Raw genomic sequence first — 20,610 nt, forward strand, 5'->3', positions numbered from 1 at the left:
ATTTAAGCAATGAATGTGATGATGATGAATATTTATTACTTTATTTATTTTCAGAGAGCAAACATTGCGATGATTGAGGCTGCACACCAACAAGCTCTTGCAACAAGAATTTAAAAACACAAGCAAGAAATTTTAACTAGAATTTCATACAAGTTAACAGAAAAAAAAAAAGAAAGTACTTTGTTACTGAAACAACAAATTTTTAAAGCTGGTTAACTACCTTTATATATTCAATGATTTTGTAATTGTGTATCTATTTATGCTATTTGAAAACAAAACTATTTCATATAATACAATTTGTAATTATTGATCCGGATCTACCCAGAAAGATGTAGTTGAAGAATTTTCTTAATTCAAATGCATGATGTAACATGTGGATGATCGCAAAAGCATCTTTGAGAAGAAAAATTGGCCTAAAACACATGTTTTGTGTATGATTGTTTTTTGTTATGCCTCACGATCGTGTGGTATTTTTGTAAATGCATTTATTATAGTATACATATTGAAGGTATTATAGTTATCATTTACCAGGACATTAGGTAGCAGTGAGCTTGTGCTGCATACACTAAATATCAACAGCTGGTATTTTGAAGAAGTGTCCTAGAATGTATATAATATGTACGCCTCATTTTGTGTTACATTGCTGAGAGAAATTTTGTAACATGGGATTGTTGCACATCATAGCCCAGTAGTAATGTATCTGCAGTAGTTATATAGTCTTGTATTTAGCACATACAGGGCATTTTTGCACAAGAATTTGTTATTGTGTATGGAAACTTTGATTTATGTATGCCCATAAATAATACTTCTTAAGAAAGAAGTAACCTGTATATAACCTATTGTCTTTGCAAAATAGATTCAAATGCTTATGTAAAGAATGAAAATTTGTTATTGAATGTATTCTAAGACAATGTAAAGCGATGAACTTATATAACCCTTTTACTAGTCATTTTTGAGATTTTATATCTTTTGTGTAACAGCTAAAAGTAATCTGAATGGAAAAACAGCAGAAATTAATTCTAGAAGTTAATAACTATTTCTATGTAATAGTTGTGTCAATCGAAACACCTAGTTTCAGAGCAGGTTAAAATTATGTTTACAGATTTTTCTACTAATTATGTATTTATTGTCTTATGTCTTTTGTTAAGTAAAATAATTGTTTGATACAGTACAGTGAATTGCTACATTACATACACTGTGGTATTTATGGGGAGGATGCAGATGGATAACCCCTCCTGGAAACAGCTTATCGACTTTTTAATTGCAAATTTTAGCCCTTGGGGGATAAATATATGCCTTGAAAGAAGTTATAATTTCCCTCTGCTGGAAAAGTTTCAAATACCACACTGCATATGTTACCCTTCAGTTAAAAAATGTGATTGTATATATATATTTTTTTACATATATTTCCATTTATGTACTTACGTTTCTTTGTTAATCTGACATTGGCTATAAAATGTGAAAAAAAAGGAACATTTGTTGAACTTTATGGATTTGAGGAAATGCACCAAACTTTCTTCAAGTGGAAGTAGTATACCTTCTACATGACTGCTACAAGATACAAAACATACTGGGTGTCTTTTAAGTGGCAGCAAAATTTAAAGTATTGAAAGATGAGGAGAGCAATGAAACTGGTTTACCTTTCTTTTCATTGTACTTAATTTTTGGTTTACGAAGCACAATGTTGAGCTTTGTTTACACTTATATTATAAAATGACAGTAAATTGTAGTTACCAATTTTAGCTTTTCTTGTCTGTTCATTGTTTTAAGCATAGCCTGTCACTGATAGCAAACCCAACTAGTCGGTACAACATTTTTGGTTCTTTGCAAATTGTTAAGTGCCAGTTAAAATTTTTTAGAAAATGCTATACAAAACTTACTTGGCAATCTGTGTACACAGGTGTCAAGAAAAATATTAGATCCTTTCAGGGAAAACAATTACATGTGATAACAAAGAAAGCCTACAAAAACTTGGGGCATGTCCAAATCAACACTTTCTCTTGCCTAAAGCACTGTTCTAACTTGCTGTAGTGCTACTCAATAGCCTATTGAAACTTTCACTTTGTACAGCCAGTGTTTATTGAATAGACTGTGTAAAACTCTGTGCTACTTGGACATTTTATCAATAACACTGTACAGTGGAACCCCGATTTTACATTTTCACAGATTATACATTCAATCTTTATGGTCCCATCATAGCAAATTGTTACAAAATTTTCCTACATTTTAAAACTCTTTCATTATACAGTATAATTCAAAATGAAATGCCTTATCTGATTTTCTATCATAAATAGTGTCATAATAACTGAGTAAAGTTGAATTACCCTGTATAACCTAGTATTCCTATGTAAACACAACAACCAACAATGGCCAAAAAAAAAAAAAAACAGTCTTTGCAAGAGAGTAAGAAGCTGTAAAGTTTGGTTATCAGCTTGTGTTTTGCTTCTGTATTATGCACCTGCACACCTGAGTGTGGTGAGTAACGTTTGAACTACGAACTATAGTGGAACCACAAGGAAAGAGACCTGTGCAGAACCCCATCCTGCTGGCAGGTGGGGGAAAGGAAAGGGGGAAGGAGCCTTCAGCCGGGCTCATGTCAGTGTTGCCAGACCTATTGATTTCTCAGAAGAATTCCTTAATAAACTATTGCTATGTTGCTTGGAACTTTCATTAGCTTGAAAATACTTAATTTTCTATCCTTAATATACTATTCTATACTTAAATACTTAATTTTCTACAAAATTATATAGCTGCATGGACATCCGGATGGTCGCCACCTTCCCCCTCTTCTAGAAAATGAATGTTGACATAAAAGTACCTATTATTTCAGACGTATGAGTTGATTTGTCACAGTAATTTACATCCATTATTATAATAGGGATGTAGGAACATGATAATTTCAAACTGAAGTGGTGTTTTCTGAGAGGGCAACATTATACAGGGTAATATGCCTCGTTGACCCACCTGATAAAAATACATTGTTTTCCCCTCGCTGGAAAAAATCTGCAGACATCCCCTTGCCCCCAAGTGTGCACGCCTATGCTGCCCCCCACCCCCGAGAAAGTTGTTCATCCGCTACTATTAGATCATCGGATTTTGTAGCAGATCTGGTTTCCCAAGGAACAATCTCCCAATTTTTTTCAATTCTGACCTGGCAACACTGCCTCGAGCACCGATAACGGCAGGGAAGATGCGTGAACGCTTTTGACGGAAGGTTTTTTTCCTTATGGTCGAGCTATAACACCTGGCAGGAAAAAAATGGCAACTCTACTGCTTGGGAGCCTTTTGATTTGGGTGACTTCAATGGCACAGAAAAGCTATGCAAAATAATGTAACAGCACTTGTCGATTGGAATGTAGCTTGGGCCCAATTTCTTACTTGTAGAGGTCTAAGCATGAGAGAGTGCATTTGGGAAGAATGAAAAACACAGCCTGATAAATACAAATATAGATTGATGTTACCGATGAAAATGGGAACAGAACTGAGGCAAAACCCTGCCATTAACTCACTGAATGTGCTGAAGTCTTTGAAGATGGAAACATTGTATTGCACCTTTCTCTTATAAGCAGTAGCTCTTTCAATGTTGATTTTCTTTGAAATTTTGGAAGCCAGCAGTCCTGAAAGCATTTTTTCTAGGGCTGAGCTGATGCCAATGTATTGGTATCTGTAACTGAAAGTATTGGTTGGAATTCATCTTCTGTTTCATGCTGAGAGATATTTTCTCGGAGTCTAATTATCTTGGAAATCATGCAAAATTCAAACTTACTTTTTATTTTGCACAAATTATGAAAGAAAAGGTGTATTTTTTTATTATATCATCTATTTTAATATTCTGCTGTAATCCTTGAATATTCTAAAGCAAATTTATTGGCAAATTCATGCATATAATTGGCAAATATTATTTACACCATAATATTGATAGATATTTTGAACAAAGTTTAATTACGCAATTTTAAAGTATCTGTATTGGTGGGAATTGGTAAGAATATCGGTTTAAAGTGGTATCTGCTTGGTCCTAATTTTTATTTCCATATTGTTATATTTCATTTTGATGTGAGCACTGTCTCATTCTTGTAGCTATGTAAGTACGACATTTTGATGAAATATTTCATAGAAAGTAATCCATTTGCATCATATGTACTATCAGTCCTGAAAATGCCTCACATTTTATTTGCATCTTGAACAATCACATATGCTATCAGCTTTGTAGAAGTAATTATGCAGCAACAGTATTTTTTTAAAATTGCAATGTTAAAATGCTTTTACCAGTGTGTGTGTCGTTTGGGCAAGGCAAGAACTGCTACTTCCATCATATTAATTAAAATGTACTAATTTGACATGAAATAACTAAATGTAAGTGATTGAAAAGCCCAGTCCTATCAGACAACTCCATTATTAGTGTACATGGTGAAAAAGTTGTTCCAAATATGTGGGTTTCAATCTAAAGTGCTTAAATTTTCAACACAGCCTCAACTGTTGAGGCTGTGTAGTGGTAAGTCTCTCGGGGTAGCCAAAAATGCCATGTTGCCACATACTTCATCTGGAATATTGCAAGTCATTGCAACATTGTACTATACTGGATAAATAAAGAATAAATACCGTAATTTACATCAATAATAAAGGATAAATATGCACAAATGACAATCTTGCTACACCTGTCATTGACATCCAGTGTAGTTAACCCTCGAGAGCTAAGGTGGAAAATCAGGAATGCGAAGGCATAGTCACTTTGACGACATTTACTATTTTGCTTTATAGGAAGAGTTTTATTCACAATTAACATTGTAATAACATAATTTGTTTCCAATAGTATTAGTAAGAAGCAAAAAGTTTGATGCGAGTTAAACGTTCATAGTTAAATTTAAAACGGCAATTTGTTTGGTAATCTCCTTATATTACTTTGGAACAATGGCTGCAAATACATTTTTGTCATCCTCCTTTACTTTCATGGTTATCACAGGTTATTCGGAAGTTTGATAGTTGATGCTATGCCATGAGTTGTTTAAAGCAGCAAAACCACATTTTTTAGTTTTGTTTTGCAAACACAATTGATTTTTTCCTTGTCTAAACACAATAAATGTGGGAAATTTGCTTACGATAAAGCTAATGCTTCGTCAGAACTACTACGTAGATAAAAATATCAAATAATTTGTAAACTAGATGCCATTTTAACCTACACAGTATCACTCCCTCCACAGTTGAAGGCCAATTGAAGGTACTGAGGGTGTGCTTACCTTTTTGTACATCAATTTGATGAAGTTTTAGCTTTCTAGGGTTAATAGCAGAAAAAGACAGGATGTCAATTAAACTTAACTACAAGCATTCCTAAAATTACAAATTGAAACACTAGTCACCTTTTCTAGTGGTTGGGAAGGGGGTGGGTTGTATGTGTCACATGTTCACATTTTTTCCCCTTTGCCTGTAATTGTCATCAATTTTTCAGTTACCCAGTACAGTATAGTGATGGCGTGTGGTTTTCTGGATGAAGCATGTGAAAACGTGGTATTTTCGGTACCACTGTACAGCCTCGATGCTTCATGATATGTTGAAAATTAGAGCACTTTAGGTTGAAACCAACAACTATCCTTTCTTTCCAATTTTTTTGATATGCACACTAATAAGAGTTGTCTTATGGGACTGAACATTTAAATCACCCTGTATAAAAATAAGAAGCCTATATATGTACATCCTTGTATTCAAATCTTAAAAGCTTACACCAAATAATACATGTATTTACAATGTACTTAAAAGCATCGCATGATGCACTGCCTTCAAATCATCCACTGCATGCTTTCTTTTTACCATATGTGGAAAATAATCCAAGTGTAATCTCATAATTTTATATTGTCCTTTTGCTTATGTAAAATATTACTAATAAATTTGTATTATATTGTCAATATTGTCACATCTTTCTCGATTTTCAGTGGATTTTTTCTAGTGTAAATACAGAATTCCTTTAAATTCAGGGTGGCAACAAATATAGAGAACGGAAAAATAATTTTCACCTCATGGTCTGCATCAATTCACGATAAATAGAACAGTGGTTCCCAAAGTGTGGACCGAAGCACCCTAGGTTGCTGGCTTACAGGGACACCACAAATGTTCCAATATGTTCACTGAAATTCAATCATTGATTGTTCCTAATATGTTTATTTAGTACTTTTACATATAAAATATTTCTGAATTTAAAATATATGTTTATTTTTTAATTTAAGGCAAGCAAGCTAACCACACTAACATTGTGTTGCAAGTGAGTGTTAGGCCTACATTCTGACTTTGGTGCAGAGCAAAAATCTTGACCCTCAAAACTTATTATTGAAAGGGAGTGAAGAGGGGTTCAATATAGTTACATTGTTTTGTAAAATAGACATTTTAAAAATACGTCTACGCATTTAAATAGAAATAATGTTCACAAAAGTATAGTCTTAGGAGCCCGTATTACCACTGGTGATGATACTTAGGAAATAGGTGCTTTTGCATGGTGCTGTGTTCGAGCAGTCAAGTGTATGGCATTTAATTTTTAGAGTTTAAGAAGAAATATAAAGTTAATACCATATATACGCATGTATTGTGAGTGTGCGTGTATAATGCGCACCCTGGTTACTTATTCAATGAGTCACCTGTTGCTATGTGGACCAAGAGGAAAATATCCTCTTGTGTAAACAATAAGTGTCCAACCCATGCCACCTCCCCTCTCTCCCTCCATTGTGTTTAGTATCCAAAAGCTTTCACTCTTGAACCACCTTATTTATTCTGTAATAGCAGAAAGCGAAATCAAAATTACGTTATGGATTTGCAGTGCTCAGGAAATTATTATTTCTCGCCCAATAAATACAGCTGATATGCATCCCATGTTACGGAAGCTGCATGCTTGAATTCCACCAGAGTTGCACTGCTTTTCTTGGTGTTGCAGAACATTACATTTCAAACTTTTATACGTGGTTTTGCTCATTCCATCTTTACTTTTTCTACAAGAACTTCAAAATATATACTTTTTCTTTCCGTGACTAATGTAACATTTATACGAGGCACATTCAGGACCTTCCAAATAGCAGTTAGCAGCACAAGATTTCTTCCATTAAGGAATTTACACACTTCGTGTATGTCATATTATTTGGCCAGTAATACATTTTAATTTTTATTATCTTTTTCCTTATGTTTCCTTTCATCCAAAGTACCATAAAAATCACAACGTTCCTTCATTTTGTGATGAACTTATTTCAACTGCATTTCACATTAGTGTCGTTATCTTGAATGGAATACTGTTTCCATATTCAGAAACTGCAGGATTTAAGCTTTACAACGATATATAACATGATAATGTTCCGCATGAAAATCAATGCAAGTGTCCCAAAATCATGGAACGACCTATGGTTTCTGTTGGCTGTCTGAATTATTCCATGCATAATACGCACCACAGTTCTTGGGGGCAAAAGTTTTGGAAAAAAGTGCACATTATACATGAGTGAATATGGTAATTTCTTGAAACCTTTTCTTTATTACATTATTTATTACGTGCTCTTCCTTATGTGAATTTCGTAAAATTCAAGTTGCTTGCAATTTATATGTAATAACTAGCGAAAGGATTTTAAGGTGCAAAATTATGGTCAGGAAAGGAAAAAAAAAAAGGTTCTGATGAAATGCCTTTATTCAATGCTCTCTTTTTCTGCACCTTCTGTATATAATGCAAACGGACCGCATAGAGAACTGTGGTTATGCCAAATAGGTTTTGTTGAAGTTTGTTTTTTCTCTCACGGGTTTTGCTACATTATCTTGGGAACTATTGGGGCTGCAATGATTATATTATACCATTTTACAGCTCTCGTTCTGCTCTACAAAATAAGACTATAGGATTTTATGTAGCTGCTCAAGAAGAGTGAAAATCATTTATTTTCCTGTCCAATTTTTTTAACAAAACATGATAGAAAAGTAAGGCAAAAGGTGCTGAAGCATCAAAGAGGGCAATCTCACGAAAAGGTGCAACAAAGTGTGTTCATTTTACTTGATTTCATGTCCTAAAATACATATCTCAAACTATCGGTATGAAAACAGCTATATTTTTGGATAGGTGCTGCATCTTAAAATTAGTTCCCTAGTAATAACTTAAATCAAAATTTTAAAACAGCAGAAGGCTTCAACTATTCTTCTGCAGGATAGAAATTAATCTGATATCATATCACACAATTTTCTTTATAATATCTGTAGCTTGAATGCATCCAGAGTAATGTATGTAAATATTAACTTGGCACGTTGTGCGAGCAGAATGATGTTAACTTTTTAGCTGTCAACTAATAAGTTCAATGAAAGTTTATTGTGTTTCAGATATCTCGGAGGATGATTGGTAAATTTTATGTCGGGAGGAGGATTATTTTCTAAACCTCTCCATTAACTGGTATGTTAAACAACAGTATAGATGTCTGCCAGTTTATTCGTCCATGCACAACAGATGTCTTGTTTTCAGGAAAGTAAAATAAATTGGTAAATTTCAGACAGTGGTACCGATATTGAAAATACCTGATGATCAACATTGAAAATAGTACTATTTTTAATCATTTTGAACGTCTGTCGAATTGCATTGTGATTTGGCTCCTTCAGGGGTGTGAATCCCCCTTCCGCAAAGCCAATGGCACATTCCCCCAGATGATATAATCCCCATAAATAATTACAACAGCTTGTCTACCACTATCCTATTACTGAAAGTCACTTTTTAAGCTTTACTGAGCACTTTACTTGATCTTCCCCCAAATTCTTCCTTTCCTTCATCTAATGGATTAAATATGATGTTTGTAGTAGCAGTGACTTGGAACTAACCAAGGAAAAATGAATTACTAAGGAAATATATTCTCATTCCTCCCTCCGCCACCTCATCACACATGTAGCACCATGGTACAAAGGTGTAAACCTATCTTTACATATATTTCAGAAAAGTATATGCATGAAAGAAAAAAAATCACCCTTCCCAATTTTGGTGGTGCAGTCTGTGCCATTATACCCTCGTGTGGGCACTGCTAGGGTCCTTCCTATCCCTTTTCAAGATTTGTGTGTGTATGTGTAAAAGTCATTTTAGGGAATTCATAAAAATATACAAACCTTCGCAATAACAGCATAGCTCACACATACACTTAAAAACATTTCTTCATGACCTATATGTATAATTTCCAAAAAAAAAAGTATACCTGAAAGACATCAGCACCAGTGGCGTCGCCAGAAATTTTTCTCAGGGTGGGTAAAATATTTTTTAGGTGGGCTCTGGTTCAGTGGTCATGGCCTGGGCTGGCCCTTGGAATTTTTCAAGGTGGAGCAACTTGTCAACCCCCAACCCCCCTCCTGCCAATCAACGATTTGCTGTACTGGAGTGTTATTTTTCATGGCTTAAATTTATACCCATAATGCAATTATTACAAATATTTTGTGTGCATTTTTATTGGACTTTAAAAATTCGACATTAATTTATAAAAAAAATATATAGTTAAATATGCTTTCATCAGTTAAAGAAAAGCTTTTCTGTGCATTCACAAGACAAATGAAGTTTGTAAACAAGCTATGCAATAATAGGGAAAATCAGGTGAAAATAGAACCCTCAAATGAAAATTAATTATTATAATACAGTATAATATATATAATATACAGATTCCATCAAGTTTTTACTATCTTGTCTAAAATAATCGAATGTACTAACTCATTTAGTAGAATGACTTTTATGGATGGGATGATCAAGTTTAGACTTTTTACTATCTTGTCTAAAATAATTGAATATAATAACTCATTTACCCGACATGTTAAGCCCTCTTTATCTACTTGCACTATAACAGACTACTTCAAATTTTCACACAGACACAATCACAATAGCGTTGATTTACACAGGAATTTTCTCCAAATAAAAGCAAAGAAAATATATGCGGGTATAATATGTAAACATACACCACCATGCCTCGAACTCCACCAACTACTCTCAGCCTCACCCACACTAAGAACGAAAATGACTGTTAAAACTGATTTGTTCAATTGTAAATTGAACCACAGCTCCAAGAAACACAAGTGAACAAAACAACTATCGTCAATCGATTGACGAAAAGCACTTTGGTATCTTCTAACTGCGGAACAATGATGTTTTGTTTACATGTTTATATTTCGTACGTTAATGAAAGAAAACCAACCGAGATGGAGAATCTACAAGCATTCTTCATTTTTTAAATTAATCTGAGTTATGTTAGCTGCTTTATGCTATAATTCTTTATCAGCTTTTTTACTTTGCGTTATCCAAATAATACATAACATCATGTATTTATACTATTTGGGTGGGCTGCGACGCCCCAGATCGCACACTTTCATTTATTGTTCATTGACAACATACGTATTGGAAATATTTTCCTCTCTACAAAGTCTTTATTATTTCAGCCCCGGGTTCGATCCCCGGCCGGTTCAAATCCGGGAACTTTTCTAACGGTGGAAGCGGCCCCGGCGCCCACCCAGCGTCGAATAACATGGGTACCTGGGGGAAACCCTGGGGGGTAAAGGCGGTTAGGGGCGTGATGCTGATCACATCACCCCCACTCACGACCGGATCAAAAAAGTGTGGGGCGTTACCCCCACACCCCCTATACGCCTTCATGGCGTGGTGCTATGCACAGGGGAACACTTTACCTTTACCTTTTATTCACACAGGTTATTTTATTTAACAGTAACACTGACACATCATGCTACAAGAAATATTTTCCTGGAAATCTACACATTCACAAAAGTTTGATTAGTTTGTTGAAACATGTATCTGTGAAACAAACGCACACACAGCCACAGAAATGTATGGTGCAACTAAAATTTATGAAAGGAATGGCATTTGCTGCAAATTGGAAACTACAACAACCATGCTAGAAGTTTACAAAACCTGTTTATATCTCCCCAGACGATTTCCACATTAATTTGCAATAACTGTAAAGAAAGCAATGATAAAATTTCACCCAAACCACAACTTTTTATTATAATTATATGAATCTTTTGTTGCCAATTTTTCTAATAATAAGGAAACAGACTTATTCTTTAAAGCTAAATTTACTGTTAGTGTTGTCTCCTCTGCAAAGCTTGTAATTGAAGTAAAGTACCAGATGAGAAACATAATTTTGACACATTGTCGTTATGGAACATGACATAGAATATAAAATAGGAATACTCCTCTTTTAATATAATTCAGATTAACAGTTATTTCCCTATTACATTTAAGAAGTAAGAATATAGTAGTTTTGTTTATTTTTATATTGATTCTTTGGGTCATGACAGTTCACTCTATTTCAGTAAAAATTTTCCACGAGTTTGTTTCTTGCAATATCTTAGGACCTCATCTTGTTCCTGGCATCTTACAATTACATCAACTACATACTATGGGTTTCTGATGGGCATTGATCTTCTAAAAGTGTTGCGGTGAAGGTTTATCTTCATGAAAAAACTATATCTGAGATTACTGATCTGCATCCAGGTATTGAAGCTACATAAGGCAAACTTAACAATTCTCAGTCTCGGGAATCTCTGGAGCTAGCAAACGAAAGCATGTCTGTGTGCAAGTAGTGATTCTAGAGAGCTCAACCAATGAACTAGTGCAAGGGAATGGGATTGCAAAGATGGGGAAAGTGACTGCAGTAACCAGCCTTTTCAGCAGCGTGTATGCTTCACTCACCCACTCGCTTTCTCTCCTTTTTTGCTGTTAACCGTGGTCTTGCTCCAAAGCAATATTTCCTGGCCATAATTATTGTTTGTGATATCAAGGAGTGGGAATAAGGCCAAGGGGGAGACCAAGATTGGAACACTGTGGAAAGAGAGGAGTGGTGCAGGAAAAAATGCTGACCCAGCAAGAGGCAGGAAACAACAAAGGATCATGATGTCAAGCTCAAACAGATAACACAATCCAGATGGTGGGTGTAGTTGAAAATATACATTGATTCAGGATTTAGTATTCCTCCCCAAGGAAAGTAAAGACGAAAAAAATCCCAAACAGAAGGAGCAGCAATGAGAAGTGGCATATTCACAAATTTTGTAAAGGTCAATTTCATATTCCTCTTCCCTATTTGTCATTTAGGGTTACATTACTGTCATCGTTTGTCTTTGGGAAATGCAGAAATATCGGAATTATAACAGCACAACCCACATTTGGGTACACCACTGATTTCAGAATGGGAAGAGAACATTTGAGACACTAGTCATCCCAAAATTGAGTCAGAAACGTCCTGGGCACAAGAGTCACTTTAGTTGTAAGATGTGGCCAGAAATACATCAGGTGCGATTTCCTATCCACGTACATGTGCACAGGAGTCAGAAAACTAATAAAGCACTAACGGTTGTATGCGTATCTGAGCCACTACAGGAAATGTATAGGGAAAAAGTAATACAGGTATATGTTCATATAACTTACAGAAAATCAGTGTTTCAGGATGCATCTCTGTCGATGAAAAGCTAATACCATTGTGAATAATATTATTGTAAATTGCCATAAAGTGAACATCGCCCAGCGATTATGAAGTCTCGCCTAGTATTCAAAACAAGGATTCCTTCTCAGAGAACAATTTTTGCCACACTGGAGTGCACTAACGTACAGTCACCGACAATAAAAATGGGACACCTAGACCCTGATATACTCGCTTCCCTGGAAGAAGTTGTGTGTGTTGCCTAACTGTACAGCGGTAGTACAAGTTTCCATTGAAAATTTGCTACTGAAATCCACTTATCACCTTAGTCAGGGAGTACACATAACGCCTTGCAGGGAAGCAAGTATTTCAGGATCTAGGTGTCATTTTTATTGTCTGTGACTGTACAGTCAGTCATCAAACAATTCAGATAGAAGGAAATATAGTATGCATTTTCATATTTTTTGTTGTAATATAACTATAAAACGAACATCCTCCATATATCTTTAGCAGTGGTTCCCAAAGCGTGGGCTGCAGCTGGCTTACATGGGCACTGTGAAGTGTTCCAATATTTTCACCGAACATGACACTTATTCCAAATATGTGCTTATATTGTACTTTTTAAATGTAAAATGTTTCTGAATTTTAAATGTGTTTATTTTTTAACTTGAGTCAAGCAACCTAATCACACTGAGCATTGCAAGTGTTAGATAGAGGGAACCACGAAAAAATCTTGAAACACTTAAGGGTGCTGTGAATCGAAAAATTTAGAAACCCCTAATCTATTGGAAAATTTTGGGTTGACAAGGCAAAGGAAAGCCAGGCAAAAAATTGTACATTTTTAAAAGATGCAATAATAATATAAGGTCCATCTAAATTCATATAAACAGAACTACCTTCTGTTTATATGAATTTAGATGGACCTTATTTTATATTATTATTGCATCTTTTAAAAATGTACCTTGCAGAATATTTAATGTTCCTAATTAGTGTACTTAGGTACAATCAATGAACATTGTTTTGGTTACCAAGTTAATCTGAACATTAAAATAATACATTGGATGGATAGATAAATTGTGAGGCAAAATACCAAAAGTTCCTTCAGTAATCATACCTGCAACTTACATTGTACACAGCTAAATAGAAAATTAATTTGACACAGGAAAAGAACTGCGAAGATTTATGCAGCAACTGCTGCAGGTGCTTCTTTGGCTTGATTCATTTACTCCCTTGTCTTTTTTATGCATGCTTCATTTTCTTTTTGTGGCGAGAAATCCAGCAGAAATATACCGCTATTAGTAAAATAATTATTTTTGACCAGTTACAGAGAAGTTAAACACAAGATGAATTATTTTCCCCTCATATTCCTATATATATTCTTCTCAATTTTAATTGAGTTTTGGGCCTCCTGATGGCGTAGTGGCAACATCATCAACCTGCAATCAAGGAATCCCAGTTAGAGGAGTTGTTCATGTTTTAAGTCCACTTTTTGCACAGATAGGTTAATTGATACTGGGCCTACAGTTTGTGGTGTAGCGAGATCTGAACCACTGTGTGTCTCTAACTGGTATCAAGCCCAGGACCCCTTGATTGCAGGGCGACAACGCTGCTACTATGCCACAGGAGAGGCCATATTTAGATTGAAAATAACTCACTAATACACTGTTGTATGTAGCAAATAAATTCATGCTTTTCCACTTTGTTAATGTTCCCTCCTTTAAAGGTTCTGTGTTTGGTGGAAAGAATCAAACTGGTCTTTTTTTCCTCTTGCTTGTATTCGTGGTTACTAGGCCATTTCCGCAATATTTTTGTGTTGTACAACGAATATGCATTTATGCCAAGAACCAACAACAAAGGGAAGCCCATTGGCATCTGTTTTTTTCCATTTGACAAAAACAACATTGGGTTTCAGTTCGCAGGGGGAATAGGACTAGTTGCTGTAGAACTAGGAAGTTAACTGCAAGGATATTGAACATCTGGCCGATGCTGTCTGCGAGTTACTGTGATAGAGACTCTTAATCATTTCTGCTTTCCCACTCGATTCTGGGACATTAGCGCATCCCAAAGACACTTTCGGGACACCAGGGCAAATGATGATATTCTGGGACTGTCCCGGAAAATCCAGGATGTATAACAATGCTATATAATGCACTACTTTTCACAAACATTATCAATACACAAGTGAAGACTTAAAAATTCAATATGCTGAATAAGGCAATAATTTAATTTTATTACAAAACAAACTAAACGTAACGTTTCAACCTTATGGCAAGGTCTTCTTCAGACTCTGTGTATATAAATCATCCTGTTTTTGTATCTTGTTACATTTGTACTTGGTGCAGAGTCTGAAGAAGACCTTGCTATAAGGTTGAAACGTTACATTTACTTCATGTTTTATAATAATAAATTACTGCCTTGTTCAGCATATTGAATTTTTATATCATGGAAACAAGGCTTAATGGTGTTATAAGTGAAGACTAATCATGTTCTTACCTTTGTATGCATTTGGTGGAAATAAGTACCTATGCTTTATATTACATAACATAAAAAAAAGTAGCGCTATACTGCTTACGTCATTTTCGTAAGGGCAACTCTTTCATGGATGGGGCAGGGTCACGTTTATTGATAATGATGTGAAGAAAGCAAAATACATCAGGAACTGCACATTCATGTAATGATTAATACAGAAACACATGGCAGTACTTGCATAAAGCTGTATTGTACTATAGAAAAATATGAATTCCTAACAGTTCCGTATATCGGAGACACATTTCATTTTTACAGAAGAAACTACTTACGGAAATGAGTTTCTCTCTAAGGTTTCTAATGTTCATCGAGGAATCTATTTGACCGGGAAATCATGTATTTTGCAAGAGAAATATCTCACCGACGCACAATAGCCATTGCTTTCATTTGCTTCCCCTACGTGAACCGGATGCTCCATACATTCAATGACGTAACCCCCTGTCAGTGTTTCCAATCCCCTTTTTTTTAACTATACTTGCCTAACCTAACCTGATCGGAAATGGTTCGTGGGGCTATCCATTAGCTACCCGTGCATAAATGTGCAAATTGCACACGTGACAAACAAGATAGTAGGTATTTTTCGGTGAAGAAGGTTGGAAACACTGCATACCAACAACTGTAGTCAACCTGTGCCCACCATATTGTGTGTTAGAAAAGCGAAAAAAGGAATAACAACAACTACTCTCTATGTGAAAAATTGTGTTTGTTTTCATGTAAAAAGCATAATGGCACCTTGAACTATGTTCCGCAATACACAATTGGTAAGTATGAACCATGAGAAACACAAAATATCCGATTTTAATGTGTCTCCGATATACGGAACTGGTACCGAATTTTCCAAGAATCAAAAATCAAAGTGGCTACAAACAATGCATTTTTTGTGTTATACCTCAAGTTACAAAATTCTCCATACAAAAATACTTTACTCTACCTGAAATTATTACAATTTTCATAAAAATTGCACATTATCAGTCACAATATTGTATACAGCAAGATATGATTACATTGACAACTGTGATAAATTTTGGTAGGATTTCTATCCTACTTCCTATACTCACAAAATACGTAGTCCCGATGAAGTATCTGAGGTTAACATGTGGGGGTGATGTGTTGATATTGTTATTTGATGTACAGAAATTGTATAATAAACTTTTCAATTACCTCAATCGTTCTCCGCATACGAGAATGGAAACCATGTTTGTTGAAATCTTCCGGTAAATAATGAGCAATCGTGCATTGTCGGTTGTGATCACAGACCACACACACCATTCACGCATAGCCCCAAAAACCATTCACGGAAAGGTTCGGTTAGGTTATGCAAACAGTAAAAATTTGGTGTTGTAATTTTGTTTCTTAGGTATGGGAAATCCAAATCTTCCGGTAAATAATGGGCAATTGTGCATTGTCGGTTGCGATCACGGACCCCCCCCCCTTTTTTTTAAATTTCTACAGGTGGCCCCCAAATATTAACTGCACATTCGTGATTAGGAGCCCAAAATCATTAAGTATGCGAAATATGAACGAAATCGGGGAATGGTCCGGTATTGTAAAATTACTCCAGCACTTACACATCTACCCATGAACTGAACAAGAAAAAATTCATTCATGTAAAATTAATCAACATATTTGACTTTTTCTCCCATTTCAAAAGTTGAACACAGATCTTACTAAAATCAATTTATTTACCACTTGAAAAAAAAAGTTTTACTAAAAACTTACAACCAAGAAAATAAGAAGGTACTATTATCGTATGAGGGAAACACCTACGAATCATATATTTCGGACTTGTTTACATTGCTAACGTGTCATGCGGAACATTTCTTAAGGTGAAATTTCATTTCTAACTAAGATAATGTATATTTCTTCTATTTACGAGTACTTACTGTTACTTGTTGTTTCGAATCTGTAACACATTATGGCCGTGATAGCGTACTGGTTTAGGGGACGTTCTGAGAGTGTTTTGTCGATTTATGCAGTGTTGCAATCTCGTTCACCGGAAAATATCTACTTTCGTGCCCGGATTTGAAATTATGCTAATACGTCGCAAACCATTGACGTTAGCCTCACAAACCATTGACGTTAGCCTCACAAACCATTGACGTTAGCCCCACAAACCATTGGTTAGCCCCAAAAACCATTCACCTTAGCCCCAAAAACCATTCCATGTTAGCCCCAAAAACCATTTTTCGTAAGGTTAGGTTAGGTTAGGCAAGCATAGTTAAAAAAAAATAATTAAAATACTAGACATGTGGTTCTAGTGAAAACACGGCGAGGCTGAAACACTGGCTACGGGGTTGCATCATCTTAACACACGGAACATTGCACTCTCATGCAGAAAGCAAATGGCGGGAGCAGAAACAGCGTGTCGGACAGAGATTTTCGCAGAAAACAACATGCATTCACATTAAAATGGATCAAATCTATATTCAAGAACTTCCACAACGCTAAAGAAAATGATTTCATGGTGAAAATTTACAGTAGTAACTCCAACGGAAGTACCTGCCGCCATTTTGAAAATCACGTCATCATTCCAAACTCGCATCATAACCAATCAAAAACGAACCGCCATATTGAAAATACAAAATTAACAATTTCCGAACACAAAAACGATTTACGCCTTTTAACACACAGTAAAATCAAATTGGAACCACACCAGTAAACACGAGGAGGAAACACGCCAATAAACTCATGGAAGAAATGCGCCTTAAAAATGAAAATTTAACCACGCCAGTAAACACGAGAGAAAAAGACGCCACTAAACACAAGGGGGAACGACAAAAAAATAAATGATTTACCCCTTTCAACACACAGTAAAATAAAATTGGAACCACACCAGTAAACACGAGGAGGAAACACGCCAATAAACACAAGGAAGAAATTCACGTTAAAAATGAAAATGGAACCACACCAGTAAACACGAAAGAGAAAGATGCCACTAAACACAAGTTGGATAATGCCAGTAAACACAAAGGGGAACGACACCAGTAAACACAAGGGAGAACGACACCAGTAAACCCAAGGGGGAACGACTAAACACAAGAATAAACCACTCCAATAAAAACTTTCAATTAAAAAATCTTCATTTATACTACTGTTGGGGGCTCCGCCCCCAAACCCCCGAATCAATCCAAATCAAAATCTAAATTTCTATGAGTACCCGAATTTAAAACTAAACGAAAACTAAAAAATTTACATTACAACCACAAATTACCTACTCCAAAATAAAAAGAAATCAAACTTACCTTACTAATCACAATTAGCTGCAACATAAACTGGTGAAAATTTACAGTAGTTTCACCAAATTCAACGTCTGCGGACGTAAAAGCCGAGGCCATACCAACATGACCCACCAGTAAAATACGCTCAACCGGCAACTGATAACAAACTACTACACAATCTGTGACTACACACCAAGCACTAGCTAATTGAACATCACCAGAGCCACCTACCATCAACTTACTAAAATAAACATACGCTCGCTGACTTACCACATACAAACCACAACTTCCGGTGGATACACGGCAGTAAAGTTTGTCCTGTAAATTTGAAGTAATCCGTTTCCCTCATACGATAATGTTACCAATAAGAATATCAAAATCTTACAATATTGCAAGTTTCAAAGCAATACTTTGATTTACTAGTATTAGTATGAAGAGTTACTGCCACTGTCATACAAAACTTACTGTCCCCATAATAAAGTGCACCAATATTTTTGTCAACAGTAACATAATTGTGCAAGCGAGTGTGGTTCCCAGAAGTAAATAGCAGATCATGTGGAGCAAAACAAGAGCAATGTTTCATTAGACAAACTGAAAACTCAGATCTACCCCTAGGTGAATCTACAATCATGGTGACATTTAAATGCTTGGTTGTAGGGAGAGAACCTTCAATTGATACAGACACATAGTTTCTTAATGCATTTTGCATAGAACCATGAAGTACACCAGTGAATGCTTCTGTTAATTTAGAGACTGAGTTCAGATGTATTTGTAGGTTATGTTCACTCACTTTAAACCAATTTGACTGGCATGTGGCAAATGGATTCCTAATAATATAATCATTCCCCACTTTAAAATTTTTCATAAAATCTAGTACTGTCCAAGTGTAAAAAACATCCCTTATGCTTATGTCACACTTATTCTCTGTATTATTTTCCCCTTTCACATTTATTTTTTTTGCAATTACTTCTAACATCTGTTCTTGTTCTTCAGCTAAAAGAACCTTTCCCTCCAATTCCATCACTTTAGTTTTAAGCTTACTTATTAAATCTCCTTCCTGTTTCAGCAATTCTATTTCTTCTCGACTTTCTTCAAGTTCAAGCTGCTGTATATCCATGGTCCTTTGTTGCTTTTCTATAACTTTATGAAGTCTGCTGATGTCATTTTTCATAAGATCCATGTGAAAATTACCTCCAGCCTGCATATGATCACATAAATCTGGAGGAAACCCTTCATACTGACAGCCGAAGTCACTATATGAACATTTTTTGAAAAGTGTAGGACACTTTTCTGTCACATGGTTCTGCATATCTTCCCTTACAATATAACTATTACAACCCTCAGGGCAAAGAATAGGCCTTTTCATACAGCTTTCATTATGTTTTTCAACTGCATCGGCTGCAACTTCAAGCCTGCAGTTCTCACATTTTACAAGCCGTTTAACACATTTCTCATGGACATGTTTAGATATCTCTTTCCTAACCATTTCCTTTCCACATTTATTATGACAATAAATTGGAAACATCTCGCACAGTTCTAGATGTTCATGTAAAACATCTGCCACTGAACTGTTCCTGCAGTACTGACATTCTACTATGCGTTTGATGCAGTTATCCTTCTGGTGGAGAACCATGTACTGCCTCTGAATCCTTGAGTCACATCTATCACAACTTTCCAATACTAAATTACATTTCTGATTGTGCTCTTCGAATTCGCTCGAACATAAAACTTTGCTGCAAAAATAACAAATAGTATTTGTTACAGAGTTTGAAGTGACTAGAGGTGGCGACACGTTTCTTGATCCACACTGTTCCTCATGACTTCTCAAATCTTGCAATCTGCAAGTAGTGTAACAAAACTGACAAGAAACTAGTCTTCTCTCGCAGTCACTTTCCAAGTGTTGGAGTAACATGGAACGTGATATACTCTTACCACATTCATATGTACAGTTCACTTCCTCATCTCTGCATATTTGTATATGCGTGTCAAATTCATGACAAGCAAGATCGCTTCCACATAGAGGGCAATGTTTGTACACAGTTGCTGGCATTTTGACTTAATACAAACGTTGTGTACAGACAATGTTTTTCACATTCTACATCAAAACTACACTGCCGTTGCCGTACGAACCGACTCACAGATTTCTAGATACATTTTCTTCCTGCTTCAAAATTCTCACACATGTAAAAAAACTCCATTTCACGGAATGTCCACGTCGTCCAGTATAAGACAGTGTTGCCCACATATCTGAGTGCACAATTTTCCTTGGAAGAGGTAAATTTTCCTTTTCTTGCCATTTCTGCTGGCAGTGACGCGCTTTTAAAATCTATGAAGAAACTCGCAGTTAAACAGCTGATCAGTTTTGAAATCAGTCATTCAGAATGAGCTCAATTAATAAAATAATATTATGGTTAGCACGAAACACTTATATTAAAGGTAGTGTCTACTGCCACGTTATTTTTCTGCTGTAACCT

The 20,610-nt window shown here is 35.6% G+C and overlaps 2 protein-coding genes across 5 annotated transcripts in view; one reads left to right on the forward strand and one right to left on the reverse strand.

Annotated features, from left to right (window-relative positions):
- The window catches only part of LOC145980791 (3-hydroxyisobutyryl-CoA hydrolase, mitochondrial-like), a 73,922-nt gene extending 68,025 nt beyond the window's left edge, over positions 1–5,897 (forward strand). For both annotated transcript variants that reach the window (XM_083113877.1, XM_083113878.1), the window contains exon 4: positions 55–5,897. In XM_083113877.1, coding sequence (XP_082970003.1) covers positions 55–114 — 60 coding nt within the window. In that variant the 3' untranslated portion in view covers positions 115–5,897. The remainder of the gene's footprint in view (positions 1–54) is intronic.
- The window catches only part of LOC145980790 (3-hydroxyisobutyryl-CoA hydrolase, mitochondrial-like), a 157,992-nt gene extending 137,626 nt beyond the window's left edge, over positions 1–20,366 (reverse strand). For 2 of the 3 annotated variants that reach the window (XR_014440886.1, XM_083113872.1), the window contains exon 1: positions 18,161–20,366. The gene's annotated coding sequence lies outside the window, so the exon portion shown is untranslated. Of the gene's footprint in view, positions 1–16,801; positions 16,827–18,160 lie in introns of those variants that run through there. The other variant, XM_083113876.1, reaches the window with a different exon arrangement.
- Positions 20,367–20,610: the final 244 nt, after the last annotated feature.

The sequence above is a fragment of the Lepisma saccharinum genome, chromosome 28 (assembly GCF_977018435.1).
Source record: "Lepisma saccharinum chromosome 28, izLepSacc3.1, whole genome shotgun sequence".
NCBI classification, from domain to species: Eukaryota; Metazoa; Arthropoda; class Insecta; order Zygentoma; family Lepismatidae; genus Lepisma; species Lepisma saccharinum.